This window comes from Podarcis melisellensis (genome assembly GCF_964234715.1).
Source record: "Podarcis melisellensis genome assembly, chromosome: 7".
NCBI lineage: Eukaryota > Metazoa > Chordata > Lepidosauria > Squamata > Lacertidae > Podarcis > Podarcis melisellensis.
The window spans coordinates 2,010,972-2,034,464 of NC_138539.1; the positions used below are offsets into that span (position 1 = coordinate 2,010,972).

At 50.2% G+C, this 23,493-nt stretch overlaps 2 protein-coding genes across 2 annotated transcripts; both read left to right on the top strand.

The window, feature by feature from the left end:
- Positions 1–3: 3 nt before the first annotated feature.
- LRRC14 (leucine rich repeat containing 14) lies at positions 4–14,413 on the top strand. Its single transcript, XM_081918931.1, has 4 exons — positions 4–153; positions 7,343–7,697; positions 8,524–9,165; positions 13,003–14,413. Exons 2-4 carry the CDS (start codon positions 7,375–7,377, stop codon positions 13,571–13,573), a joined length of 1,536 nt encoding a protein of 511 aa, XP_081775057.1. The 5' UTR covers positions 4–153; positions 7,343–7,374; the 3' UTR covers positions 13,574–14,413.
- Positions 14,414–15,479: 1,066 nt separating this feature from the next.
- LOC309374059 (uncharacterized protein) lies at positions 15,480–23,065 on the top strand. The gene is made up of 3 exons (XM_081918862.1): positions 15,480–15,614; positions 17,268–17,352; positions 21,343–23,065. Exon 3 carries the CDS (start codon positions 21,344–21,346, stop codon positions 22,907–22,909), a length of 1,566 nt encoding a protein of 521 aa, XP_081774988.1. The 5' UTR covers positions 15,480–15,614; positions 17,268–17,352; position 21,343; the 3' UTR covers positions 22,910–23,065.
- Positions 23,066–23,493: the final 428 nt, after the last annotated feature.

Consider the following 23,493-nt stretch of genomic DNA (forward strand, 5'->3'; position numbering starts at 1 on the left):
GCCTGCGCACCCCGTCCGCTCGGCGCTACGGCGGCTGCGAAGGGGACGGCCGGCGGTGCGCGCGCAGGAGGGTCTCAGGGCCGCCTCGGGATGGCCTGAGGGGAGAGCGGAGCGTCGCCGAGAGAAGCAGCCAGGAGTGGTCGCGGGGGCCCGGTAAGACCCGAGGCCTACTACGGGAGAGAGAGAGAGAGAGCCCGGGTCGGCGGGGGGGGGGTGTCGCTGAGGGGATGTCGTTGCCATGGCGACGGGAGGGGGCCTCCGTGACAGGAATGCGGCGGTGGGGGGAGGGGCGTGGCGGCAAACGGGGGGGGGGGAGGCGGGTGGAGCCGCGCAACAAAAGAAAGGCCCGGCCCCGCCTGAAAGGGATCGCCTTGCTTTAAAAATGGCCGGGGGGGGGGGTCGCCGGTTTCCGCCCCTGAGGCCCACGGAGCGGGGGGGAGGGGCAGCGACGGAGCCCCCCCCCCATATTCCGGATCGGATTCCCCTCACAATCGGGCTCCTTCCCGGCCGTAAGAATCGAGCTCCGTCTCCTCCTCCTCCCTCCCCGCCGAGGCGCCTCTCCTCTGCCTCGGAAGCGGGCGGCCCCCGCGGCATCGCCAGGCCGGGCTGGGAGGGAGGGAGGGAGGGAGGGAGGGACACCGGTGCCTGGAAGCGAAGCGGGTCCGATTCGGTGTCGCAGCTTCTGCCGCCGGTCGACCGATCGTCGCAGATGGGCTGACGGTCCCCGAAACGCAGAAACCACGTAGCCTAAGAACAAAGCGATAAACCCCACCCCGCGGTTGCAAAGGCCCCGCGCGTTGTATAATATCAGCCGGAGGCCCGGGAGGAGGGGAATAATGGCCGATCGCCTAAAGGTGTCCCCGGGAGAGCCGTCCACCCAAACCGGGAGCCTCCCGGGGGTGGGGAGAGCATCACACAAGCGCAGAAAAGGCCCGATCTCGATTACCGCAGCTCCCTTATGTTCCTCTCTTGCACGCCAAAATGGCTTCTTACAGGTAGAAAATCAAACCATTTTATCAACGTTCCTTTCCTTTCTTTTTATTTTGTAAATAATTTTTTTTTAATTTGGTTGTTTTTCACAGGCAGGAAACAATAAGGATGCAAAAAAGGACAATCTAACATTTGAACTGCTAATTAGTGATCCTACTATTTTGCAGGTCTTCTTTTGAGGCTCTTTAAACCTCAAGACTTCCTTCCACCCCTTCTAATGGTTCTTTACATCTTACACCATTCTCTGCATTTTGTTATCATTTTTATCCAATTGTTACTCCTCAACTCCTGTTGTTACTCCAATTGTTACTCCTTTTTCTAGTTCCTTACTGCTTATCAGTGTTGCTTTTAATGCCGTAACCCACCCTGGGACCTTATGGCAAAGGGCAGGAATGCACAATATCAAATCCATTGGGGCACAAAATGCATTCATATATATGTTGCTATCAAGTACTATCTTCGAAGAGGCAAAAGAGAGAGAAAGAAATCCTTTCTGTCATGGTGCTGAGACAGCCTGGATTGCCAACAGGTTTACTGTGATCTCCCAGAGATCATCTGCCACCATGACCAAGGTGATTTCCATTCTGAAACCTGGCTGGAAGCCAGCCTGGAATGAATCCAAATAATCAGTGTCATCCAGGACTGTCCGAAACTGGAACAGAATGACTGATGCTAATACCTTAATTAAGAACAATAAATTTGTCACTGGATAATTGTTCAGGTCAATAGAGTGGTTATTTTTTATATAAAAAAGGGAGCTGGAACACCTCAGGGCAGACAGAAGCACCCAGATTTGACAAACTCCCTACAGGTAATTGTAACAATGGACCCCTCCCTTCTTTTTGGCAAATGAGGGAATAATGGAAGCTTTCAAGTTTGTGATTTCAAGAGATTGAGCATGCTACCCTTTTCAGTTACCTATGCTGATTAGATCTCCCTTGTCTATATCCAAATGGAGTGCGCACCCACTGCACTAGCTGCACGATCCGATCCGATATCTTTATTGTCCTTGTCCCATACAGAACAATGAAATTGAAAAATCTTCATAAGACATTCAGAACCCCCTAAAAACTCTGAAACCCCATTTTAAAATACAATATACTCCTATAGAGACTCCTTATACTGCGTTTAAAACCAGAATTGCATTTGGGTAGAAACTGTTTCTCAGGTGGCTAGTCCTAGTCTTTATAACCCTGTAACTTCTTCCAGAAGGCAGAAGCTGAAAGAGACTATGCTACCACTCAGTGGATTTGTAACTGACCGAACCCAAAGGGTGCTTATCAATGGTTCCTCTTCATCCTGGAGAAGAGTGACTAGTGGGGTGCCACAGGGTTCTGTCTTGGGCCCGGTCTTATTCAACATCTTTATCAACAACTTGGATGATGGACTCAAGGGCATCCTGATCAAATTTGCAGATGACGCCAAACTGGGAGGGGTGGCTAACACCCCAGAGGACAGGATCACACTTCAAAACGACCTTGACAGATTAGAGAACTGGGCCAAAACAAACAAGATGAATTTTAACAGGGAGAAATGTAAAGTATTGCACTTGGGCAAAAAAAAAATGAGAGGCACAAATACAAGATGGGTGACACCTGGCTTGAGAGCAGTACATGTGAAAAGGATCTAGGAGTCTTGGTTGACCACAAACTTGACATGAGCCAACCGTGTGACGCGGCAGCTAAAAAAGCCAATGCAATTCTGGGCTGCATCAATAGGAGTATAGCATCTAGATCAAAGGAAGTAATAGTGCCACTGTATTCTGCTCTGGTCAGACCTCACCTGGAATACTGTGTCCAGTTCTGGGCACCACAGTTCAAGAAGGACACTGACAAACTGGAACGTGTCCAGAGGAGGGCAACCGAAATGGTCAAAGGCCTGGAAACGATGCCTTATGAGGAATGGCTAAGGGAGCTGGGCATGTTTAGCCTGGAGAAGAGGAGGTTAAGGGGTGATATGATAGCCATGTTCAAATATATAAAAGGATGTCACATAGAGGAGGGAGAAAGGTTGTTTTCTGCTGCTCCAGAGAAGTGGACACGGAGCAATGGATCCAAACGACAAGAAAGAAGATTCCACCTAAACATTAGGAAGAACTTCCTGACAGTAAGAGCTGTTTGACAGTGGAATTTGCTGCCAAGGAGTGTGGTGGAGTCTCCTTCTTTGGAGGTCTTTAAGCAGAGGCTTGACAACCATATGTCAGGAGTGCTCTGATGGTGTTTCCTGCTTGGCAGGGGGTTGGACTCGATGGCCCTTGTGGTCTCTTCCAACTATATGATTCTATGATCATTTTCGGGGTGCGCACTATCCCGCACTATCTCTGCAGCTTTCTTATGGCACATGGAAGCATAGATTTGATCTAAGATGGGAAGAGTGCACCCAGTTATTCTCCTCAGTCTTTACAACCCTGGAGAGCATTGTGTTTTCCCTTACCGTGCAGCTCCCAAACCACACACCATAAGTTAATACACTCTCCACAGTGCAATGGTAAAATGCCATCAACGGATCCTTTGAGAGATTGTTGTCTCCTCCCCAGAGCACAAACCTGGGCAATGAATATGGAGGTCCTGGGCTACCCAGACAACAAGACCCCTCTCTCAGCCTTGCTGATGTGGTCCAAAGGAAAGCAGAGCATTACGTTTGGTACCAGCTTGCCTGCAAATTTGCTGGATGGAGGCGGACAAGACACCATCCAACTGTCTTAGGGACTCCACTCTGGATTTGTGATGGGTTTACTCCTGAGCCTTTTTCTCTCCCAAAGATATCCCTCAAGGCAGCGGAGGTTTAGGATCAGATTTTCTTTCTCCTAGATGGTCTACCTTCCCAGGTGGACGACCCCCACCTGCCCCTTACAACCCTCTGCTCAATGTGCAGAAACTGCTTTGTTAACTGTTGGACCCCCTCTTGGTTTTGTCCTCTCAATCTTTGCATCCAGGGGGAGTAGCTAACTCACCAAGGGTTTGAGACCTATCAGCTGCCCTCATTTGATTTAGCCAGCCGGGTCCCTTCTAGCTCTACAATTGTAGGAAGTAGATGAGGTTCATTAAAAACAAGGCTAGGGGAGGGATATAGTGGGTGGAATTCGATTCACTCTTTTAGTCTTCAACATTTGTGGTTGCTGGAAAAACTGAAAGCACCCGCCCCCCCAAAAAACCCCTGCAAGGGCCTAGGTAAAGGGACCCCTGACCATTAGGTCCAGTCGTGGCCAACTCGGGTTGCGGCGCTCCTCTCACTTTATTGGCCGAGGGAGCCGGTGTACAGCTTCCGGGTCATGTGGCCAGCAGGACTAAGCCGCTTCTGGCGAACCAGAGTAGCGCACGGAAACGCCGTTTACCTTCCCGCCGGAGCGGTACCTATTTATCTACTTGCACTTTGACGTGTTTTCGAACTGCTAGGTTGGCAGGAGCAGGGGCCGAGCAACGGGAGCTCACAATTTCGGGGATTCGAACTGCCGACCTTCTGATCAGCAAGCCCTAGGCTCTGTGGTTTAGACCACAGCATTCTCCCCGCCCCCAAACTGCAAGGGCCTAAATACCTGTAATTAGAAATAAGAGGGGAGGGAATCAGATCAGATACTGGATGCTTTTGCTTGATGGAATTCCTACTTTAGGCTACCAATTTAAATTGTAACACTTTTTTGTAAAATTGTTTGCATTTCCAATTAAAACCCAATGGTTGTCTTTCAGCTGGCTGAATATCATTTTTTAAAGAAAAAAAATGTTTGGTGTGTTTTTCAAGTTTATTAAGAAACCCTTTCCCCCCTGTTCTTAAAAACTGTTCCACGGTGCTTCCATTAAAAAAAATAATCCCTATTGTCAGGCATGACATAAAAGGGAAGAAGAGGAAGAAAAAACACTTAGGATTCAGTCATTGATCTGCTGGAATGGAAACAGGTAGCCAGGTGGAATGTCTGCTTCAGGCTGAAGTTTTGAAGGCAGGTGGTTTCTCAGCAGTGCTGATGGGGCAATCCTGCTTCCCTCCTCACCCTCTGCTCTGCAGCCTAATGGCATGGAAGTTAATAAAGCACCTCTGAGCTCAATGGTTCTTACTCTCAACACAACATCCCGAGCCATGCTCCAAAAACTTTAATCTTGATGGTGCCATAGGACGCTTACTAACCAAAAATCAGCATTTCCCCATAGTCTGATGTTTGTGCCAGAAAACAATAGTGTCAATAGTTCATTTCTATCAGTTCAAATAATGGATCATATATACTTGAGAAGGGGGAAATCTTAAAAATTTGGAAGGGGGAAGTAATGTCAAGACCAGCCATAATTTGTAGACCCCTTGAACCACCCCATCCTTCAAGGAATCATTCATAACTTCTGGCACAATGAAAGTGGTAGCCCTCAAACCTCAAAGCAGCTTATCTCTGCTGGGTGGCATACTTGCCCATAATAATCTGACAAGAAGGCATCTTAGTTGCATTTGTCTCTGACCTTCAAAACAGTACGTTTCTGAGCATAATTCAGAGTGTTGGTGCTGACCTTTAAAGCCCTAAACAGCCTCGGTCCAGTATACCTGAAGGAGCGTCTCCACCCCCATTGTTCTCCCTGGAGACTGAGGTCCAGTGTCGAGGGCCTTCTGGCAGTTCCCTCATTGCGAGAAGCCAGGGAACCAGGCAGAGGGCCTTCTAGGTAGTGGCACCCGCCCTGTGGAACACCCTCTCATCAGATGTCAAAGAGAAAAACAATTACCAGACTTTTAGAAGACATCTGAAGGCAGCCCTGTTTAGGGAAGCTTTTAATGTTTGATGGACTAGTGTATTTTTATATTTTGTTGGAAGCTACCCAGAGTGGCTGGGGAAACCCAGCCAGATGGACAGGCTATAAATAATAAATTATTATTATTATTATTATTATTATTATTATTATTATTATTACTACTACTACTACTACGGTGTCTAGATGCAAGCACTTGATTGATAAAGTGTAAAAACGACATTGACCACAGTAGGCTCAAGTATGTGGTTGATTCCTTTTGCTTACTTGAAGTAGACCCCCTTATCACTCGAAGGAGCTCTGCTGGCTGGAAGAGAGGCTGGGCTTGACCACCATCATAACCACAAAGCTGGCTCTTTAGTGGGCCCTAGTCTGTGTTTTTTTGGGGGGGTCATCCTTTTTTTACTCTTCTGCCATTTGTGCACTAATGATCAACCCAACCGTTTCTTTGCCCTCAGAGTAACACGGCACTAAGATGAGACTGTGGTTGGGGTGAAGACACTTGACCAATGCCATCTCATTCCCAAGACATGCATATATCAATTTATCTGTATCCCGCTTTTCCAACTTGAAACAATGCGTACGGCGGTTTATAACATGTAAAAAATTACATCATTACAAACCTAACAAAAGTAGTCATAATAACCTCAAAAAGAACATACCCACAGTGGGCAAGAGAGCCTAGGCAAGACCCTCAGCCATTAACCATAGGAAAATTCCCCCAGAGACAGCAGGAAACCACCCATGATCCATAAGTCTCTGAGAGCAGACTGTCGTACTTCACCCCTGTGAAGGTTGGAGACGGCATACAGTCCAAATCTGACACAGTGTTGGAGGTGAGGTGGGTGTTCATTATTGTGCCAGCTGCTGCAGTAGGGAAGTTCCAAGATTGTATCCATCGTCATTTTTGAAACTCCTTGAGTAGCCTTGCACAAGTCAGTTTCCCAGCCAGTGCTTCTGTAGTGGTAAAAGGTGTAGGGAGGCCTTTTTAATATGCACTGAATGTTTGGAGCTGAATGAGAGAAACCCAAAATATTGTCATAACCCATAAGTACCCACTCAACGTTTTGATTGGCCAAACTGGCACAGCCCAGTCTGCATTTGTAAGAAATCAATCTTTCAGTGTGGCAGCACCTATATTTTGGAACTGCCTGCCTGTTGACATCAGACAGGCACCTTCATAGTACAGTGGTACCTCTGGTTACGTACTTAATTCGTTCCGGAGGTCCGTTCTTAACCTGAAACTGTTCTTAACCTGAAGCACCACTTTAGCTAATGGGGCCTCCTGCTGCTGCCGCACTGCTGGAGCACGATTTCTGTTCTCATCCTGAGGCAAAGTTCTTAACCTGAAGCACTATTTCTGGGTTAGCGGAGTCTGTAACCTGAAGCGTATGTAACCTGAGGTATCACTGTACTTTTAACGCCTGCTAAAAACATTTTTGTTTAGACAAACCTGCCAAGATGTTTAGAAAGATGGTGTGAGTTTTAATTTGTTTTTAGCCTGTTGCTATTTTAACTTTCTGAATATCTTAGATCAGTAACTTTGGGTTACTGGTTTTTTATGTTCAAGCGGTGTATTAATTTTATGAAATAAAAATAAACTCAGTAATAAATCGCTATTCTTTCCTCAGCTTTCTGGCTTGCCGTCTGCTCAGTCGCTGCCATGAACTCCCTGGTGTTCCTCTGCTCTCAGAAGGTTGTCGCTGACTTTGATAGCCTGCAAGATGCCTTGGGCTTCCTCCCGAAGGAGCTCTACCCCGTCTTGTTCAAAGCGGCCTTCATGGACAAGAGGACCCTGTCCTTGCAGCTGCTCGTCAACACCTGGCCCTTCCCAGTCCTCAGTTTCCAGAAGCTGCTGCGGAAATGCCAGCACTGCGAACGGGCCCTGATCCGGGAGAAGCCCAACAAGTACTGCATCCAGATGGTTATTTCGGGAGTTGTGACATACCTAATCAAGCTGCTGGAGAACCGGCGTGGCAGTAAGAGGTATGCGATGGTCTATGTAATTCGTTCTACGCGGGGCTGCCCTTGAAGCTGTCCCAGAAACTCCAGCGGCTGCAGAATGCTGCAGCAAGGCTCCTCACGGGGTCTCTGCCATGGGAGCATATTCACCCAGTGCTTTTCAAGCTGCACTGGCTCCCGGTGGAGTACAGGGTCAGATTTAAGGTGCTGCTTTTGACTTTTAAAGCCCTTCATGGCCTAGGACCCTCGTACCTACGGGACCGCCTCTCCTGGTATGCCCCGCAGAGGACCTTAAGGTCCATATATAGCAACACCCTAGAGGTCCCGGGCCCTAAGGAAGTTAGATTAGCCTCAACCAGAGGCAGGGCCTTTTCAGCACTGGCCCTGGCCTGGTGGAACACTCTGTCTCATGAGACCAGGGCCCTGCGGGATCTGATCTCTTTCCGCAGGACCTGTAAGACAGAGTTGTTCCACCTGGCCTTTGGCCCTCCCCCTCTTTTTCCTTTCTTCCCCTATGAAGAGATTGCTCCCTAATTGTTTTAATGTTGTATCTTAATCTTTTAAATTGTATTTTAATCAACTTGTTTTTATTATTGGTTGTTAGCCACCCTGAGCCCAGTCTTGGCTGGGGAGGGCGGGGTATAAATAAATTATTATTATTATTATTATTATTATTATTATTATTATTTATTATTATTATTATTATTATTATTATTATTATTATTATTATTATTATTATTAATATAATGTGGCCCCTGGGCGTCTCCTAAAGGGTGTGGGCAGGGAGAGCTACCTGGGGGGCGGGACTAGGGTTGCTCTAATGGCTGTTCTTGTTTGGCCTCTCTGGCAGCAAAGGGCCGCAGCAGCGGCTGCAGATTCTCGACATGACTGGCCTCCAGGACGAAGGGCAGGGCCCAGAGAGCATGAGTCTCTGGTCCCGGACGGTCACGCTGGCAAAGGCTTGCCTGGACATCTCCAAGCAGCAAGGCAAGTGGACGAGGCGGACGTCCAAGCGGAGAAAAAGCCCCTACAGCAAACCCCCAGGGCCCCCAGCCCTCCCTCCCGTCTCCGTGGATGTTTGGGTGGACCTCTTTGTGAACAGCACCTCCTACGGAGTCCTGAAGGACGCCTTGCAGATCAACAGCTACAATGCCCTGCGGCTGAGGTGCCGGGACTTCCGGGCAGAGGAGCTGTCCATCGCCAGCACCGTGGGGCTGCTGGAGTTCCTGGACCCGGTCGGCGTCCGGCAGGTGGACCTGAGGTTCAACAACCTGGGCCTCTCCGGCTTGCGAGTGGTCCTCCCACACCTGACCAAGTTCACCAACCTGGCGAGCCTGAAGCTGCCCTACAGCAACGTGGATGTGAGGCGCCTCACCGTGGGCATGGAGGGGAGTCTGCAGTACTTTGCCAACCAGCTGAGCCGGCTGAGATGCCTCAAGGAGCTGAACCTGGGGTCCTCCCGGCTGTCTGGCAAGCTGAGGCTGCTCCTAGGGTAAGCGGCTGAAAGAGGGCTGTGGATGTGTGTGAGCTTCTGCTAATACCCTACTTTGTCACACAGGGCATCGTTGTCGTTTGGCATCGTTTCTGTTTTCACGCAAACAATAATACCAACACTAAGGAGAAAAGAACAAAGCAAAAAAGGAAAGGAAAGCTATGAGGAGAGAAAAGGGAGTGGTAGTATTCCAGTAACAGCCTAATATTAATGATTTATTTTTTCTACCCTGCCCATCTGACTGGGTTTCCCAAGCCACTCTGCGCGGCTTCCAACCAAATATTAAAATACAGTAATACATCAAACATTAAAAGCTTCCCTAAACAGGGCTGCCTTCAGATGTCTTCTAAATGTCATATAGTTGTTTATTTCTTTGACATCTGGTGGGAGGGCGTTCCACAGGGCAGGTGCCACTACCGGGAAGGCCCTCTGCCTGGTTCCCTGCAACCTCACTTCTTCCAGGGAGGGAACCGCCAGAAGGCCCTCGGAGCTGGACCTCAGTGTCCGGTTAGATGATGGGGGTGGAGACGCTCCTTCAGATATACTGGACCAAGGCCGTTTAGGGCTTTAAAGGTCAGCACCAACACTTTGAATTGTGCTCGGAAATGTATCATTGTCCTCCTTAAGTATATTAATCAATAATGTTTTTCCATAGGAGTCCATGGCACACAGGGCATAGTTAAGAGAGTATGGAGCTCACTTCCCCAGGAGGCAGTGATGGCCAACAACCTAGCTGGCTTCCCTGTACAGGGAAGATTTTAATGTCTGATGAGCAACGTATCAATAATAAAATTACTATTATTACTAAAAGACGGATAGACAAATTCATGGAGGAGGGAGACAGTGTGATGTAGTGGTTAAGAGCAGTGGACTCGTAATCTGGTGTACTGGGTTCGCGTCCCCGCTCCTCCACCTGCAGCTGCTGGGTGACCTTGGGCCAGTCACACTTCTCTGAAGTCTCTCAGCCTCACTCATCTCACAGAGTATTTGTTGTGGGGAAGGAAGGGAGAATGTTAGCCGCTTTGAGACTCCTTAGGGTAGTGATAAAGTGGGATATCAAGTCAAAACTCTTCTTCTTCTATCAATGGCCACTAGCCATGATGGCTGTGCTCTGCTTCCATAGTTGGAGGCAGCAATGTTTTTGAAGGCCAGTGCCTGAAAGTCACAGAAGGGGACAGTGCTCTTTTCTTTGAGTCCTGCTTGCTGGTTTCAGACAGGCATCTGGTTGGCCACTGAGAGTACAGAATGCTAGACTAGATGGGCCACCTTTGGCCTAATCCAGCAGGCTCTGTGTTCAGTTTTTAAGCATCCAGCGTACAGATCATGCATTCAGAAGTCCAGTAGGCAGACCACGATTTAAAACTGATTAGGAAGATAGGTAGCTGCCTTTCCCTGAATCAGACCCTTCATCCATCTTGCTCCGTATTGTCTACACCAGGGTGGCCAACCTGGTGTTCTCCAGGTGGTGTTGAGCTCCCAGCACCCATCAACCCAGCCAGGGCAGCCACTGGAGGGCATCACTGCCTTACACTGACTGGCAGCAGCTTTCCAGGATTTCAGGCAGGGTATGGTCCCAGTCCTACCTGGAGATGCTGGGGATCGAACCCTTGGGCCTTTTGCATACAAAGCAGACACTCTGCTGCTGAGCTGCAGCCTTTCCCTGCTTTTCATCTTTTTAAAAAATAATTTATTCTTATTTTTCTCCTTAAACAATATTTTCCACAGTACAATAACATACACATTTACTTTCAGCTCTGCCGAGCCTGTGGCTTCCCTCCCTTCAGCTGGTTTTCCACTTTCAAGTCCTATCTCACAGTTTAGCTCTTTAACCTATTATCCACATTGTAGGATTTGTGTCACTAGTCCTGCTAATTTTTGCAATTATTATTCAAATATACAATTAATTTACTCCAGTCCCTTTGAAATTTTTGATTGTCCTGGACTCGAATCCTGCAGGTCACTTTGGCCAATTCTGCAAAGTCCATCATCTTTGCCTGCCACTCCACAGTCGTTGGTAATTCCTGTAACTTCCACTTTCGGGCATTAAATCAGCCTCTTCAGGTGAAGCATCAGCCTGCGCAAAACTGGTTTGGCGCAACATGTGAAAATTCAAAAAGAGAGAACACAAATATACCTGTAGTTTGCTCTGCACGTGCTCGTGTGGATTCTTGGTGCTGCATGCTGGCCCCTGTTTAAAAGAAGGCTCAGTTTCCAGGCCCCAAAAGTTTGCAAGTTGTGTAATTAGTGGTGGCTGAGATAAAGCCATTTAGTTATAGCTATCAGAAGTTCCAACCCGCAAAGAAAAAAGTCACAGTGTAAAGAGGGATTTCAGCCCTTTTCCAGAATACTCCATGTCATTCTCGCCTCCCTCTGGTTTCTGTTGTCTCCCTCTTCTCCACCAGGCACTCATCCAGCACTCCACTCACAGTTTTTTCTCGGGGGGGGGGGGAGAAGTTGGTGCTTCTGCAGACTTCGGAGTGCATGAAATCCACTGATACCTTCCTCTTAGGCATCCGTGGTGGCCTTTTGGCTACTGTTGTGGAACTCCCTCCGTATGGAAGGAAAAACCGTCCACACACATTGATGACATTAGACATCCTTCGAAGGCACACCTGTTTATGCAAGCCTGTGTGGGGAGGTGTGTGAATGAATGATCATTGGAGCTCCTTTTCCTGGACTGTTTTTCTGGGTATTAACTGAACTTCTCAGTCAGTGTTTGAAACTCCCATTGTTCTAGGCGCATTTTGCGACAGGGAATTTAATTAGTGTGAGCAGTTTCTGAGCTTTGCGCACAGTACTGCACCTAAGATTTCAGAGTAAAACTGCAGAGTGAGTGGAAGAAAAGGAGGACTTTTTCTGCCTCCCCACTTCCAACTACTCTGTGAAGACGAGACCCACTTAAGAATATTGGGCAGGGGAAAGGACCAAACCACGTAAAAAATGAACATAATATGTAACACTAATGTCTCACTACAAATTAAATTGATCTGTAGAAAACGTAGCTTGAAAAAAATGTATTTTTGTAAAGTAAGGAATTTTTAATACAAATATTTTAAATGAACATAATATTTTAGCTGCAGTTGATTCATTTTCAGCTTTGTATTCTTGTTATTTAACAAGCGCGCCTAGACATTCCATTGTTGTGCCCATAACCTAGGTTTAAAGTGCCATTTAGCTTCTCGCTTTTATATCTCAGTTTCTAACACTGTTCTCAGTGTTTAACTGTATTTACTAAGCTGAAGTTTTGTTTCATGATAAGTTTTTATTACGTAACCCACTCATGAGATCTTGCATAAAGAGCAGTATGTAAGTTGGATAAGTAAAGAAGGATCAACACTCGGAGAAGGAACTGGCTGGCTACAGTGCGAGTGGTCTAGATCCCACCACCCATTCAGAGCCAGTGTGGTGTAGTGGTTAAGAGCGGTGGACTCGCAATCTGGTGAACTGGGTTCGCTTCCCCGCTCCTCCACCTGCAGCTGCTGGGTGACCTTCAGTCACACTTCTCTGAAGTCTCTCAGCCCCACTCACCTCACAGAGTGTTTGTTGTGGGGGAGGAAGGGAAAGGAGAATGTGAGCCGCTTTGAGACTCCTGAAGGGGAGTGAAAGGCGGGATATCAAATCCAAACTCCCCCCTCCTCCTCCTCGGGTGCTTATGCTATATAAAAAAATAATTCCTGTCCTCAGGCTTGCAGTCTAATATGACAGGACACAAAAGGAGAAAAGGAAGGAGAGAGAAAAAAGTTGCTAGTTTGCAAGTAAAAATATTTCAAATGGGGATGAATTAGCTGGAGGGCGTGTTGAGAGTGTGTAACGGTGGCCCTTTTCCTGTCTCCACAGTGACTTGCAAAGCCCTTTGGAGAGCCTGGAGCTGGCATTCTGCTACCTTCTGCCCAATGACCTGGCCTACCTTTCCCAAAGCCTCCACACTCCTGCCCTGAAGAAGCTGGACCTCAGCGGGAACAACCTCTCCGACTGCCTCCTGCAGCCTTTCCAAGGCCTGCTGATGGAGGCCGCCCCGACCCTCCTGCACCTGGACATCATGGAGTGCCGCATGATGGACACCCACCTGAACGTCCTCCTGCCGGCCATCTGCCGCTGCTCGCGGCTCCGCTACCTGGGTGTGTTTGGCAACCCCATCTCGGCCAAAGGACTGAAGAACCTCCTTCACAAGACGGTGGGCCTCTTGGACTTGAAGCTGGTCATCTACCCCTACCCGGTAGACTGCTATGGGGATGACCTGCCGTGGCCCCCCACTTCCTCCAACCTCCTCAACGGCAACGTGGACGAGGAGAAGTTCTTCCGGGTCAGCAACGAACTCCAGCAGATGCTGCTGAGCGCCAATCGGGCGGACGTCACCTGGACCACGAACCTCTGCCGCCACAATAGTCTGGACTTCTTTAGTTTATAGCCCCACGCGCATCTCCTGCCAAGAAACAAGGACTGGAGCTTGTCCTCTCCTGCTGCCACTTGCCTGCCAACGCTCCCTGTCTTGCACCGTACTGCAGTGGGCCAATGCTGACTGCCTTACCTGCCCTGGTGCATCTCGGCTGGAAAGATCCACCTGGGAGAGCCTTGCAGACAGCACTTTGAGTGGCTGTCTCTGCTCTCTTTCCGGCAGAGACTGAGAGTGTGTGGAGGCACCATAGTCTTGCTCTGCTCTTTCTTCCTGCCAGGAGAAGGATGCAACTGCCTTTGCCTGCTTGTCTTCAACCTTCAAGGGGCAGGCAGGCAGACAGGGGAGCCTTGCATTCCTTCCGGTCAGCGGAAACAGCGCTGTAATGACTACGGAAGGAGGGAACAGGCAGGCAAGTGGTGACCAGGAGAGAGGAGCGGATGAAATCTGCCCTGGTGTGGTGGCGAGTGGCGAGTGGGTATTTCTGTTAACATAGCAGTGAATGCCAGGTCAAAAGCACGTGAGCCCTTTCTGGTGCATGTAAGAATACCGGGGGTTAGGTTTTGGATTTTTCTTTTCTCCCCCAAACATCTATTTTGTAACATCTTAGTTAGAGCTTAGCAAAGTGGATATTACCGCCTCTCCTTCTGTGTGTTTGATGGGATTGCCAGAGGTCATTTGGGTGGGTGCCTTTGAAATGATTTGGTCCCTTTCAAGACTTGACAGGAGCGGGAAGTTTGTCAATCCAGAACCTGGAATAAGGCCTAAATATTGTAAGGGCCGAAGGAAGGGGAGGTGAGATTATATACAGAGAACTTTGGGACCTGAAATAAAAGATGATTTGCCTGAGAGCAACTGAGGTGTCTGGCGTTTGCTTATGAAGAGGGTTCAGCTCACATATAAGAGTAAGAAAAGTGTTCTCATCAGTGGGTTAGATACGGTTCTCCTGAAAGCCCCATAACACCTGGTTTCTGGGGCTGTGGGGAGAAGTGGGTGTTGAAGTGAGTAGGGGATTGTACCGTGGCAGGTACAGCTGTTTTTTGCATCTTACTGGCAGCCTTTGCCAACGTGGTGTCCACAAAATGTTGCTTGACTACAACTCCCCTCAGCCCCAGCCATAGTGTTTTTGTGGCACTTGCTATAGTTTCACGCACACAAGTAAAGGATAAGCGGAGGCAACCGAGTGTTACGGAGCCGCCGCATGAGCAAATTGGGATGGATGCTCAATAAACAGGCTGTCCGAAGGAGCTTGGAAACAGTAGCAGAAAAATCACCCCAGTGCAGAAAAGGACTAAAATTATGGAGGGCGGCAGGCATGAGTTTAGGGCTCAAAGGCCAGGGACCATCAAACCATTTTTGGTGTGAAGCCTAAACCTTGCCATAGTACCTCCTGAGCAGGCCTAGAGAGGATGGCATCCCTACGACCAGTGAGAAGATCTTTAATGATTGCTTAACGTGCAGATGTTGAGCCAGTGGGAGTTATTCCTTGTCATCTTCCTGTCTGGAATTTTTGCTTCTGGTGCTGCTATTTATGCATAATACCCATAACCCTTCTGCACTTATGCACACACAATGTTCTGAATTTCGCCCCTGCCTGTCCCTAGCTTGAGATGTGTTGATGCTTTGAGTCTATCCATCTTTTCACATGGAGATAGAAGGCAAATCAAGATCTCCAGGGCATTGTTTTATAACCCTTGCAATTTGCCAGCAATTAATGCTTAAACCTTCCCTGGCCTTGAGCAAAACAAATGAGTAGGAGCAGCACTAGGAAGGATCTCCCCTCTAAAATGTGTTTTTGTCAAGGTGTGAATGGACCACACACCTGTGAAGAACCCAGGAAGCAGAGATGCTCCCTCTTCCAACTTGGGCTGCCAAAGGCTCCCCCCACCCAACTGCCTGTGATTGGCTGCACACAGGCCATGATGCCACAATTGTAGTGATGTCAGCATGTGATGTTGAGAGCCCCCAGAATTCCTCGGCCCATGCAAGAGGTGGCTGGAAGGTCCTGCGGAAGGGAGAGAACAGGTTGTGCATGGGAGCTGCCGTCTGTATATAGGTATGGCACAAAGAGGCTTCCTGTGGGAACAGAAATGGATACGGTTTACCTGGATTCAAGGCAAGGGAGCACCGCTGTCTCCCAACTTGGCCACCTACCATTTTAGTTCTCCTTTGTCTCCCAAGTTGTGCACAGTCTGGCCTTCCAAAAACCCATAGCCAGACCTGCTGGGCACCCAAACTCCCAACATCAGGGGCTGTAGATGTGCAGAGGTTCAGCATCCTTGTGGCTTGCCTCTTTGGTTCCCAATGGGCTTGGCTTAAAACTATAATGAGTATGGGCTAAAATAAAACAAATATTGGCAGGTGTGTGGCATTAGGAATGGCAGGTCCTGGGTTCACCTTCCTTGGCTGCGAGGTTGGGCAGTTCCTGTCTGGGAGATGGAAAATACAGTGGGCTGGGAAGGTGCAGGGTTTGGGGACCGTGTCGTTATGCAATTGCCTCACCTAAAAAAGGACATTGTAGAGCAACTCCTCTGTGAAGAAAGGTTGCCGCATTTGGGACTTTTTAGTTTAGAGAAAAGGGGGGTCAGAGACAAAGTTTAGAAAATGCTGCATGGCATGGAGGAAGTGGAGAGAGAAACGTTTGCCTCCCCTCTCATAACGCCAAAACTCGCGGACATACAATGAAACTGAACATTGGGAGGTTCAGGACAGATAAAAGTCCTTCATACAGTGCCGAGTTAAACTGTGGAACTCCCTGCTGCAGGAAGCAGAGATGGCCACCAACCTGGATGGGTTTAAAAGAGGACTGGACAAATTAATGGAGGAGGGGGCTACAGATGGCTCCTAGCCCTGATGGCTCTGCTTGAAGATAGCAATGCTTCTGAATGCGAGTTGCTGGAAATGGCAGAAGGGGAGAGTTGCCCTTGTGCTTGAATCCTTCTTGCGAGTTGACGTTTAAAGCCCTAAATGGCCTCGGTCCAGTATACCTGAAGGAGTGTCTCCACCCCCATCGTTCTGCCCAGACACTGAGGTCCAGCTCCGAGGGCCTTCTGGCGGTTCCCTTGCTGCGAGAAGTGAGGCTACAGGGAACGAGGCAGAGGGCCTTCTCGGTGGTGGCACCTGCCCTGTGGAACGCCCTCGCACCAGATGTCAAAGAGAACAACAACTACCTAACATTTAGAAGACATCTGAAGGCATCCCTGATCAGGGAAGTTTTTAATGTGTGACATTTTAATGTATTTTTAATCTTTGTTGGAAGCCGCCCAGAGTGGCTAGGGAAATCCAGCCAGATGGGTGGGGTACAAATAATAAATTATTATTATTAATAATAATTTTCCTGCAGGCTCCTGGCTGGCCACTGTGAGAACAGGGGGCTGGGCTAGGTAGATCACTGGCCTGATCCAGCAAACTCTTCTGACATCTTCTGAAAGGGGAGGGGCCATTTCTGTTTCTTAAACAAGACTGCCCAGTCTGAGCTAAACTAGCAACCGGTTGCTTTTCTTGGGTAATTGATGGAGAGGGTTGAGGTGAGGCAGCTGCAGGAAGCCTTGGATGAAATGGATTATCTAGGCCAGCCTTCCCCAACCCGGTGCCCTCTGAGTGAGGTGGACCAAGCCTCACACCAGCCTCAGCCAGGCTGTGATAGTTTATGTGTGTGTGTGTGTGTGTGTTTATCTTGTGATGCTGTAAGCAGCTTCTCTCGCTGTAGGGTATATCCAGCCCTATGACTAACCGGAGGCAGCTGCAAAGAGGCACGATCAAGGTGGCAGAGCTGACATGGTTGCCTGAGAAAGGTAATAGACCATCATCCCTTTTACCCCTGCCCTATGGAGGGGGTGTGTGGAAGGGAGGGAGGCAGTACGGCCCTCCTGGCCTCTCTCTGGCCCTTGAGAAATTCTCTCTAAGCTACACCTCCTAGCAAGTTTGTTTTCTGCTGATCAAAAGGGAAGGACCCTAAGCGGTGGATTCAAATTCCAAGAAAGGAGATTCCGACTAAACATTAGGAAGAACTTCCTGGCGGTAAGAGCTCTTTATAAAAATAACACAGTGAAATTATAATAATCATTCAGCTGTGGAATGGACTCCCTTGGAAAGAAGTGGGGTGCCCCCCTGCCAGGGATTCTTTAGCTGAGATTCCCTGACAAGACAGAAGTACTGTTTCTGGGGGACAGGGGGTGGGCGGGTGTGGGGGACTCCCTGGTCCTGAATGGGGTAACTCTGCCCATGAAGGACCAGGTGCACAGCCTGGGAGTCATTTTGGACTCACAGCTGTCCATGGAGGCACAGGTCAATTCTGTGTCCAGGGCAGCTGTTTACCAGCTCCATCTGGTACGCAGGATGAGACCCTCCCTGCCCGCAGACTGTTTTGCCAGAGTGGTGCATGCTCTGGTTATCTCCCGCTTGGACTACTGCAATGCGCTCTACGTGGGGCTACCTTTGAAGGTGACCCAGAAACTACAACTAATCCAGAAAGCGGCAGCTAGACTGGTGACTGGGAGTGGCCGTCGAGTCCACATAACACCGGTCCTGAGAGATCTGCATTGGCCCCCAGTACGTTTCCGAGCACAATTCAAAGTGTTGGTGCTGACCTTGAAAGCCCTAAACGGCCTCGGCCCAGGATACCTGAAGGAGCGTCTCCATCTCCATCTTTCTGCTTGGACACTGAGGTCCAGCTCCAAGAGCCTTCTAGCGGTTCCCTCCCTGCGAGAAGCCAAGTTACAGGAAAGCAGGCAGAGGGCCTTCTTGGTTGTGGCACCCGCCCTGTGGAATGCCCACCCACCAAATGTCAAAGAGAAAAATAGCTACCAAACTTTTAGAAGACATCTGAAGGCAGCCCTGTTTAGGGAAGCTTTTAATGTTTAATAGTATTTTAGTGTATTTTAATAGTATTTTAGTGTATTTTAATAGTATTTTAGTGTATTTTAGTGTTCCGTTGGAAGCCACCCAGGGTGGCTGGGAAAACCCAGCCAGATGGGTGGGGTATAAATATTTTTTTTTTTCGTTTTTTAATTGGCCGAGGGAGCTGGCGTACAGCTTCTGGGTCATGTGGCCAGCATGACTAAGCCGCTTCTGGTGAACCAGAGCAGCGCACAGAAACGCCGTTTACCTTCCCGCCGGAGCGGTACCTATTTATCTACTTGCACTTTGACGTGCTTTTGAACTGCTAGGTTGGCAGGAGCAGGGATCGAGCAATGGGAGCTCGCAGCGTTGCAGGGATTCGAACCACTGACCTTCTGATCAGCAAGTCCTAGGCTCTGTGGTTTAACCCACAGCGCCACCTGCGTCCCTCATAAATTATTATTATATGTTGGGCTAGATGACCACTGGAGTCCCTTCCAAATTCTAGAATTCTATGATCCTCTTTCCCAGGCTAAACACCTTGCATCACATCTTCCTTGAGGGCTTTTGCCTGGCTGGAAGGTGTAAAATCAAATTTAGAGGTAATGGCTCTGGATGGCATAGGTGACACCCAGGGAGCAGGGTGCGAGTTGAGCATAGAAACCATCCTCTTCTACAAAGTTAAAATGGTTATGTTCCCTTCTCCACCCACCTTTGCTTAAGACCCTGCCCACCACTAGCATTCGGCCCTTGGACAGTCGTCCAGGAGGGAATGTGGTCCCCGGGAGAAAAGGAAGTTCCCCCAGGCCTGTTTTGGATCTACATTCTGCAACAGGCAAGCAATCCACCAAACATCAGCATCGTTAGCCACAGGCCTGCCAAGACTCCATTCCTTTCCCTTTTGCTCATCCTGAAGGCTGCCAGTACTTCTGTCCTGGCTGACTCTTGTAGCCGTGTCCATGAGCACGTAAGGCGTGGAACTGTTCCCGCATTTCGTTCCCCTCCTGGCTAGGTACCAGAACAGATTGGTGCCAAGCTGCAGGGTGGCAGCGGCTGGGGAGAGAAATAGCATTCTTTCTTTTATTGATGTACTCCAAGGTGCATCTAACAGTGGAAGCATGGCATTATAGCATTGGGTCATCTAGTCCGCCCCCCTGAAATGCAAAAATCACCGCTAAAGAATCCCTGAGAGATGGTCATCCGACCTCTGCTTTAAAATCTCCAAATAAATTGCCAAGGGAGTCCGTTCTACTGTCGATCAGCTCTCGCCCTCAGCAAGTTTAGTCAGAATCTCCTTTCTTGAAACTTGAATCTGCTGGTTCGGATCCCCTTGGCTCCATCTTCCATGTGATGTCCCTTCAGATTTTTGAAGATGGCTTTTATGAAAACCTTCAGAAGGGAGCAGTCTGTACCTGCTCAGAGGTACTAAAAACACAAAGTTGTTTTTAAGTTGCTTTGTATCTTTGAAACGTTTTTTTAAGCTTTTTGCTGGGGTGGGGAGGCAATCTGCCTGTGCTTAGAGACACCGAGTCTGAGGTGCGAGAAATGGGGGCAGCTACTGTGAAAACTTATCATTTAACTTTATTTATTGAAAATATATATTTATGGCCACCTTCCTCTGGCAGAGAGCAGTGCCCAAGTGTGGCTTTCCCAAAGACTTTTAACACTTAACAGGGAACTGCTGGGCAAATTTTGTGTGTGTGTGTACTTGTGGAAGTGCATCCACACACATGGCAGAAGCTGAATGTTGGGAGATTCAGGACAGATAAAGGCCCTTCTTCAGGCAGCTCACAGTTAACCTGTGGAACTCCCTCCCACAAGAGGCAGTGATGGCCACCATCTTGGACGGCTTTAAAAGATTAGACAAATCCAAGGAGGAGAGGGCTATCAGTGACTACTAGCCATGATGGCTAGTTGCTGGAAGAGAGTGTTCTTCTGTGTTTGAATCCCAATTGTGGGTTTCCCATAAGGGGCATCTGGGTGGCTGCTGTAAGAAAAAGAGGTTGACTAGATGGGCCATTGGCCTGATCCAGGAGCCAGGCTGTTATGCCCTTATGGAACCTCCAGCTCCAGTAGCAGTCTATCTAGGTTCTTTTGGTCACAGTGAGAACAGGATGCTGGACCAGACGGATGCTCTTTAGACGTTGTTAGGTAGCAGAAGGCTTGATGATGGGAAGGAGAGTGTGAGAGACCAATGAGTTAACAGCAGAGGGCAAATTTCAGGGGAGATGCAAAGAAATTATAGTTAAGGGCTGCATGGTGGAGCCTTTGAGGACTCGAAGCTTGAAGCTGAGATGGATGGGAAAGGAAGCTATTCTGAGCTTTGAGGACAAGAGTGGCACATTTACAGTGATGGGGAGAGGAGGAGGAGGAGGAGGAAAGCATCTTTGAGGTGAGATTAAAAGCCAACAGAAACGTGGGCAATTCTGGGGGAAAGAGATCACAAAATGGAAGGGTATACCCCTAAAATGCAGCAGGGTAGAGAGGAGAGAGGGACGCAGGTAGCGCTGTGGGTTAAACCACAGAGCCTAGGACTTGCCGGTCAGAAGGCTGGCAGTACGAATCCCTGTGACGGGGTGAGCTCCCGTTGCTCGGTCCCTGCTCCTGCCAACCTAGCAGTTCAAAAGCATGTCAAAGTGCAAGTAGATAAATAGGTACCGCTCCGGCGGGAAGGCAAACAGCGTTTCCGTGTGCTGCTCTGGTTCACCAGAAGCGGCTTAGTCCTGCTGGCCACATGACCCGGAAGCTGTACGGCGGCTCCCTCGGCCAATAAAGCGAGATGAGCGCCGCAACCCCAGAGTCGGTCATGACTGGACCTAATGGTCAGGGGTCCCTTTACCTTTAGAGAGGAGACAATCCGTCCACCCTGGGACCTCACCTGAGGCCCCAAATGGGGCAGGGATTCTGGCCACTGCCTGATGCCTGCCCTTTCCCCTCCCTCCCAGGATGGAGACCTACGAGGACCACCTTTGGTGCCCCTACAATTCCCAGAGCGGGGAGGATGAGGACGACAATGAAGAGCCCTACCATGACCCCCACCTGGCCAGGGTGCGAGCCCGGAGCACGAGCCGCTCCCGCCACCGCTCCTCCTTCCTGGTGGACGAGCTAGACATGCTCATGGACAAGGCAGCCACCACCATCCAGGCCACGTGGCGAGGCTACCTGGTGCGGAGGCGCGTCCTTCGGGAACACGCTGCCGCCTCGGTCATCCAGGCCGCGTGGAGGCACTTCATCACCCGGGAGTACGCGGCCCTGCAGCGGGAGCAGGTGCCCTCGTGGCAAGGGTATAGGCAGGAGCATCGGGTTGAGAGGAGGAGGAGGAGAAGAACGACGACGACAAGGAGAAGGACGACACCCTCCCTGGCCTCCTTCAACGAGGGGAGCAGGTCCTGGGGGGCCCCGGAGATGGACAAAGAGCAAGCTTCGATCATCATCCAGGCACACTACCGGGGCTACAAGACCCGGCAGGCCCTTGCAGAGTGCAGGCGGGCAGCCACGACTATCCAGGCGCACTGGAGGGGCTACCGCACCCGGCAGGAGCTGGCGCAGATGCCGCAACGCCCTGCCCACCGGCCCAGCCCAAGAGGGACCTACTACGGGCAGCCCAGCTACATGCCCGGGAGCTCCTCTTGGGTGGGCCCCTACCCCAGGAAGCACTGGCGCAAGTGTCTCGTGGGAGACCCTGAGGAGTGGGCGAGCAAGGTCCCTCGGACTCCGTCGTCACACGCAAGGGAGCGCATGGGGGGAGGCAGGAGAGAGCACCTTCAATTCCGGGAAAGGGAGCACCCCGAATTCAGGGAAAGAGAACAGCCAGGAGCCAGGGAGAGAGAGCGCTCAGAGCCCAAGTCGTGCCCCCGCTGCGGGAGATGCACCACTGTGCGCGTCCTGGTGGGGGTGGGCAAGGGCCCGCCCTCCGAATCAGACATGGACGACAGCGAGTGCGAGGGGCATGCCCGGCCTGCATCCACCAGGAGGAAGAGCCCGGCTCCCAGGTCGAGAGGGTCACAGTCGCCTGCCAGGCCCGAGCCTTACGGGTCCCATGTGTCCTACCAGATGGGCCCCAGGGCCTATTACCCCGGGAACCAGAGCATGGCATCTGAAGACCAGCCGCGGAGGCAGGGCCGGGATCCCGGAGGCTTGAGCCAGCGCTATTCCACAGGCCACGCGGCTGCCCGTCCCACGCGGGACCGCAATACAGCGCGGAGCCTCTCCTCCACCAGCCTCAGCCAACAGGGAGCGCCCAGCGCGGGGACCTCCGAATGGCTTTATGAGAACTACTATGCCCGCCGGATGGGCGAGGGCCAGAAGCGGGTGTTCAAGACGCGGAAGCAGATGTGGCAGGTGGCGCGGGCAGCGACCCTCATCCAGGCCTTCTGGAGGGGGTGGAGGGCACGGCAGGTCTTGCGCCAACAGCAGGAAGCTGCCATCAAGATCCAGTCCGCCTACCGGGGCTACAGGACCAGGCTGTACCTCATCGAGGCCGGAGTGCTGAGTGAGGGAGACACTGAGTGACACCCGGCCCTTAAGAATACGGGGCCCAGAGGGAGCCCGATCGGGAGGGGCGGGCAGGCTGGTGGTCGTCACTGGATGGCTGTTCCCACTGCAGCCTTCTCCTTCCTAGTACAAGCAAACGAGCTTACATCCCAATAAATAAATCCTAATTACAAACCCTTCGGAAAAGTCATGCTAGCGTGGTAGAACCTAGAATTTCAAGTATTGCTGGGAGGGAACTGGAACAGGCAAAATGAGGACCAACTGTGTTCTGCCAAAGCGGGGAGTGGACAGGAACCAGGCCCTGAAAGTTGACAGCGCCCATCGAAGTAGCTGGAAGACATTTGCTGGCTGTGATTTCTGCATTGCAGGGGGTCGATGACCCTTGGGGCCCCCCTTCCAACACTACAGTTCTATGTGTGCTGGGCCCAGGAGTTAACCCGAGCAACGCAGTCCAGGTCCGGTCCCGAATCCAAGGATTCCACAAGTAGTCGGTCCAACAGGACCAAGGCAGGAAACCAGGCTAGGTCAGGCGCAGGGTAACAGGCAGGTTCCAGCAAGTGGCAATGTTGCTCCTGCAACGCGGGGTGGGGTCTGACAGCCTT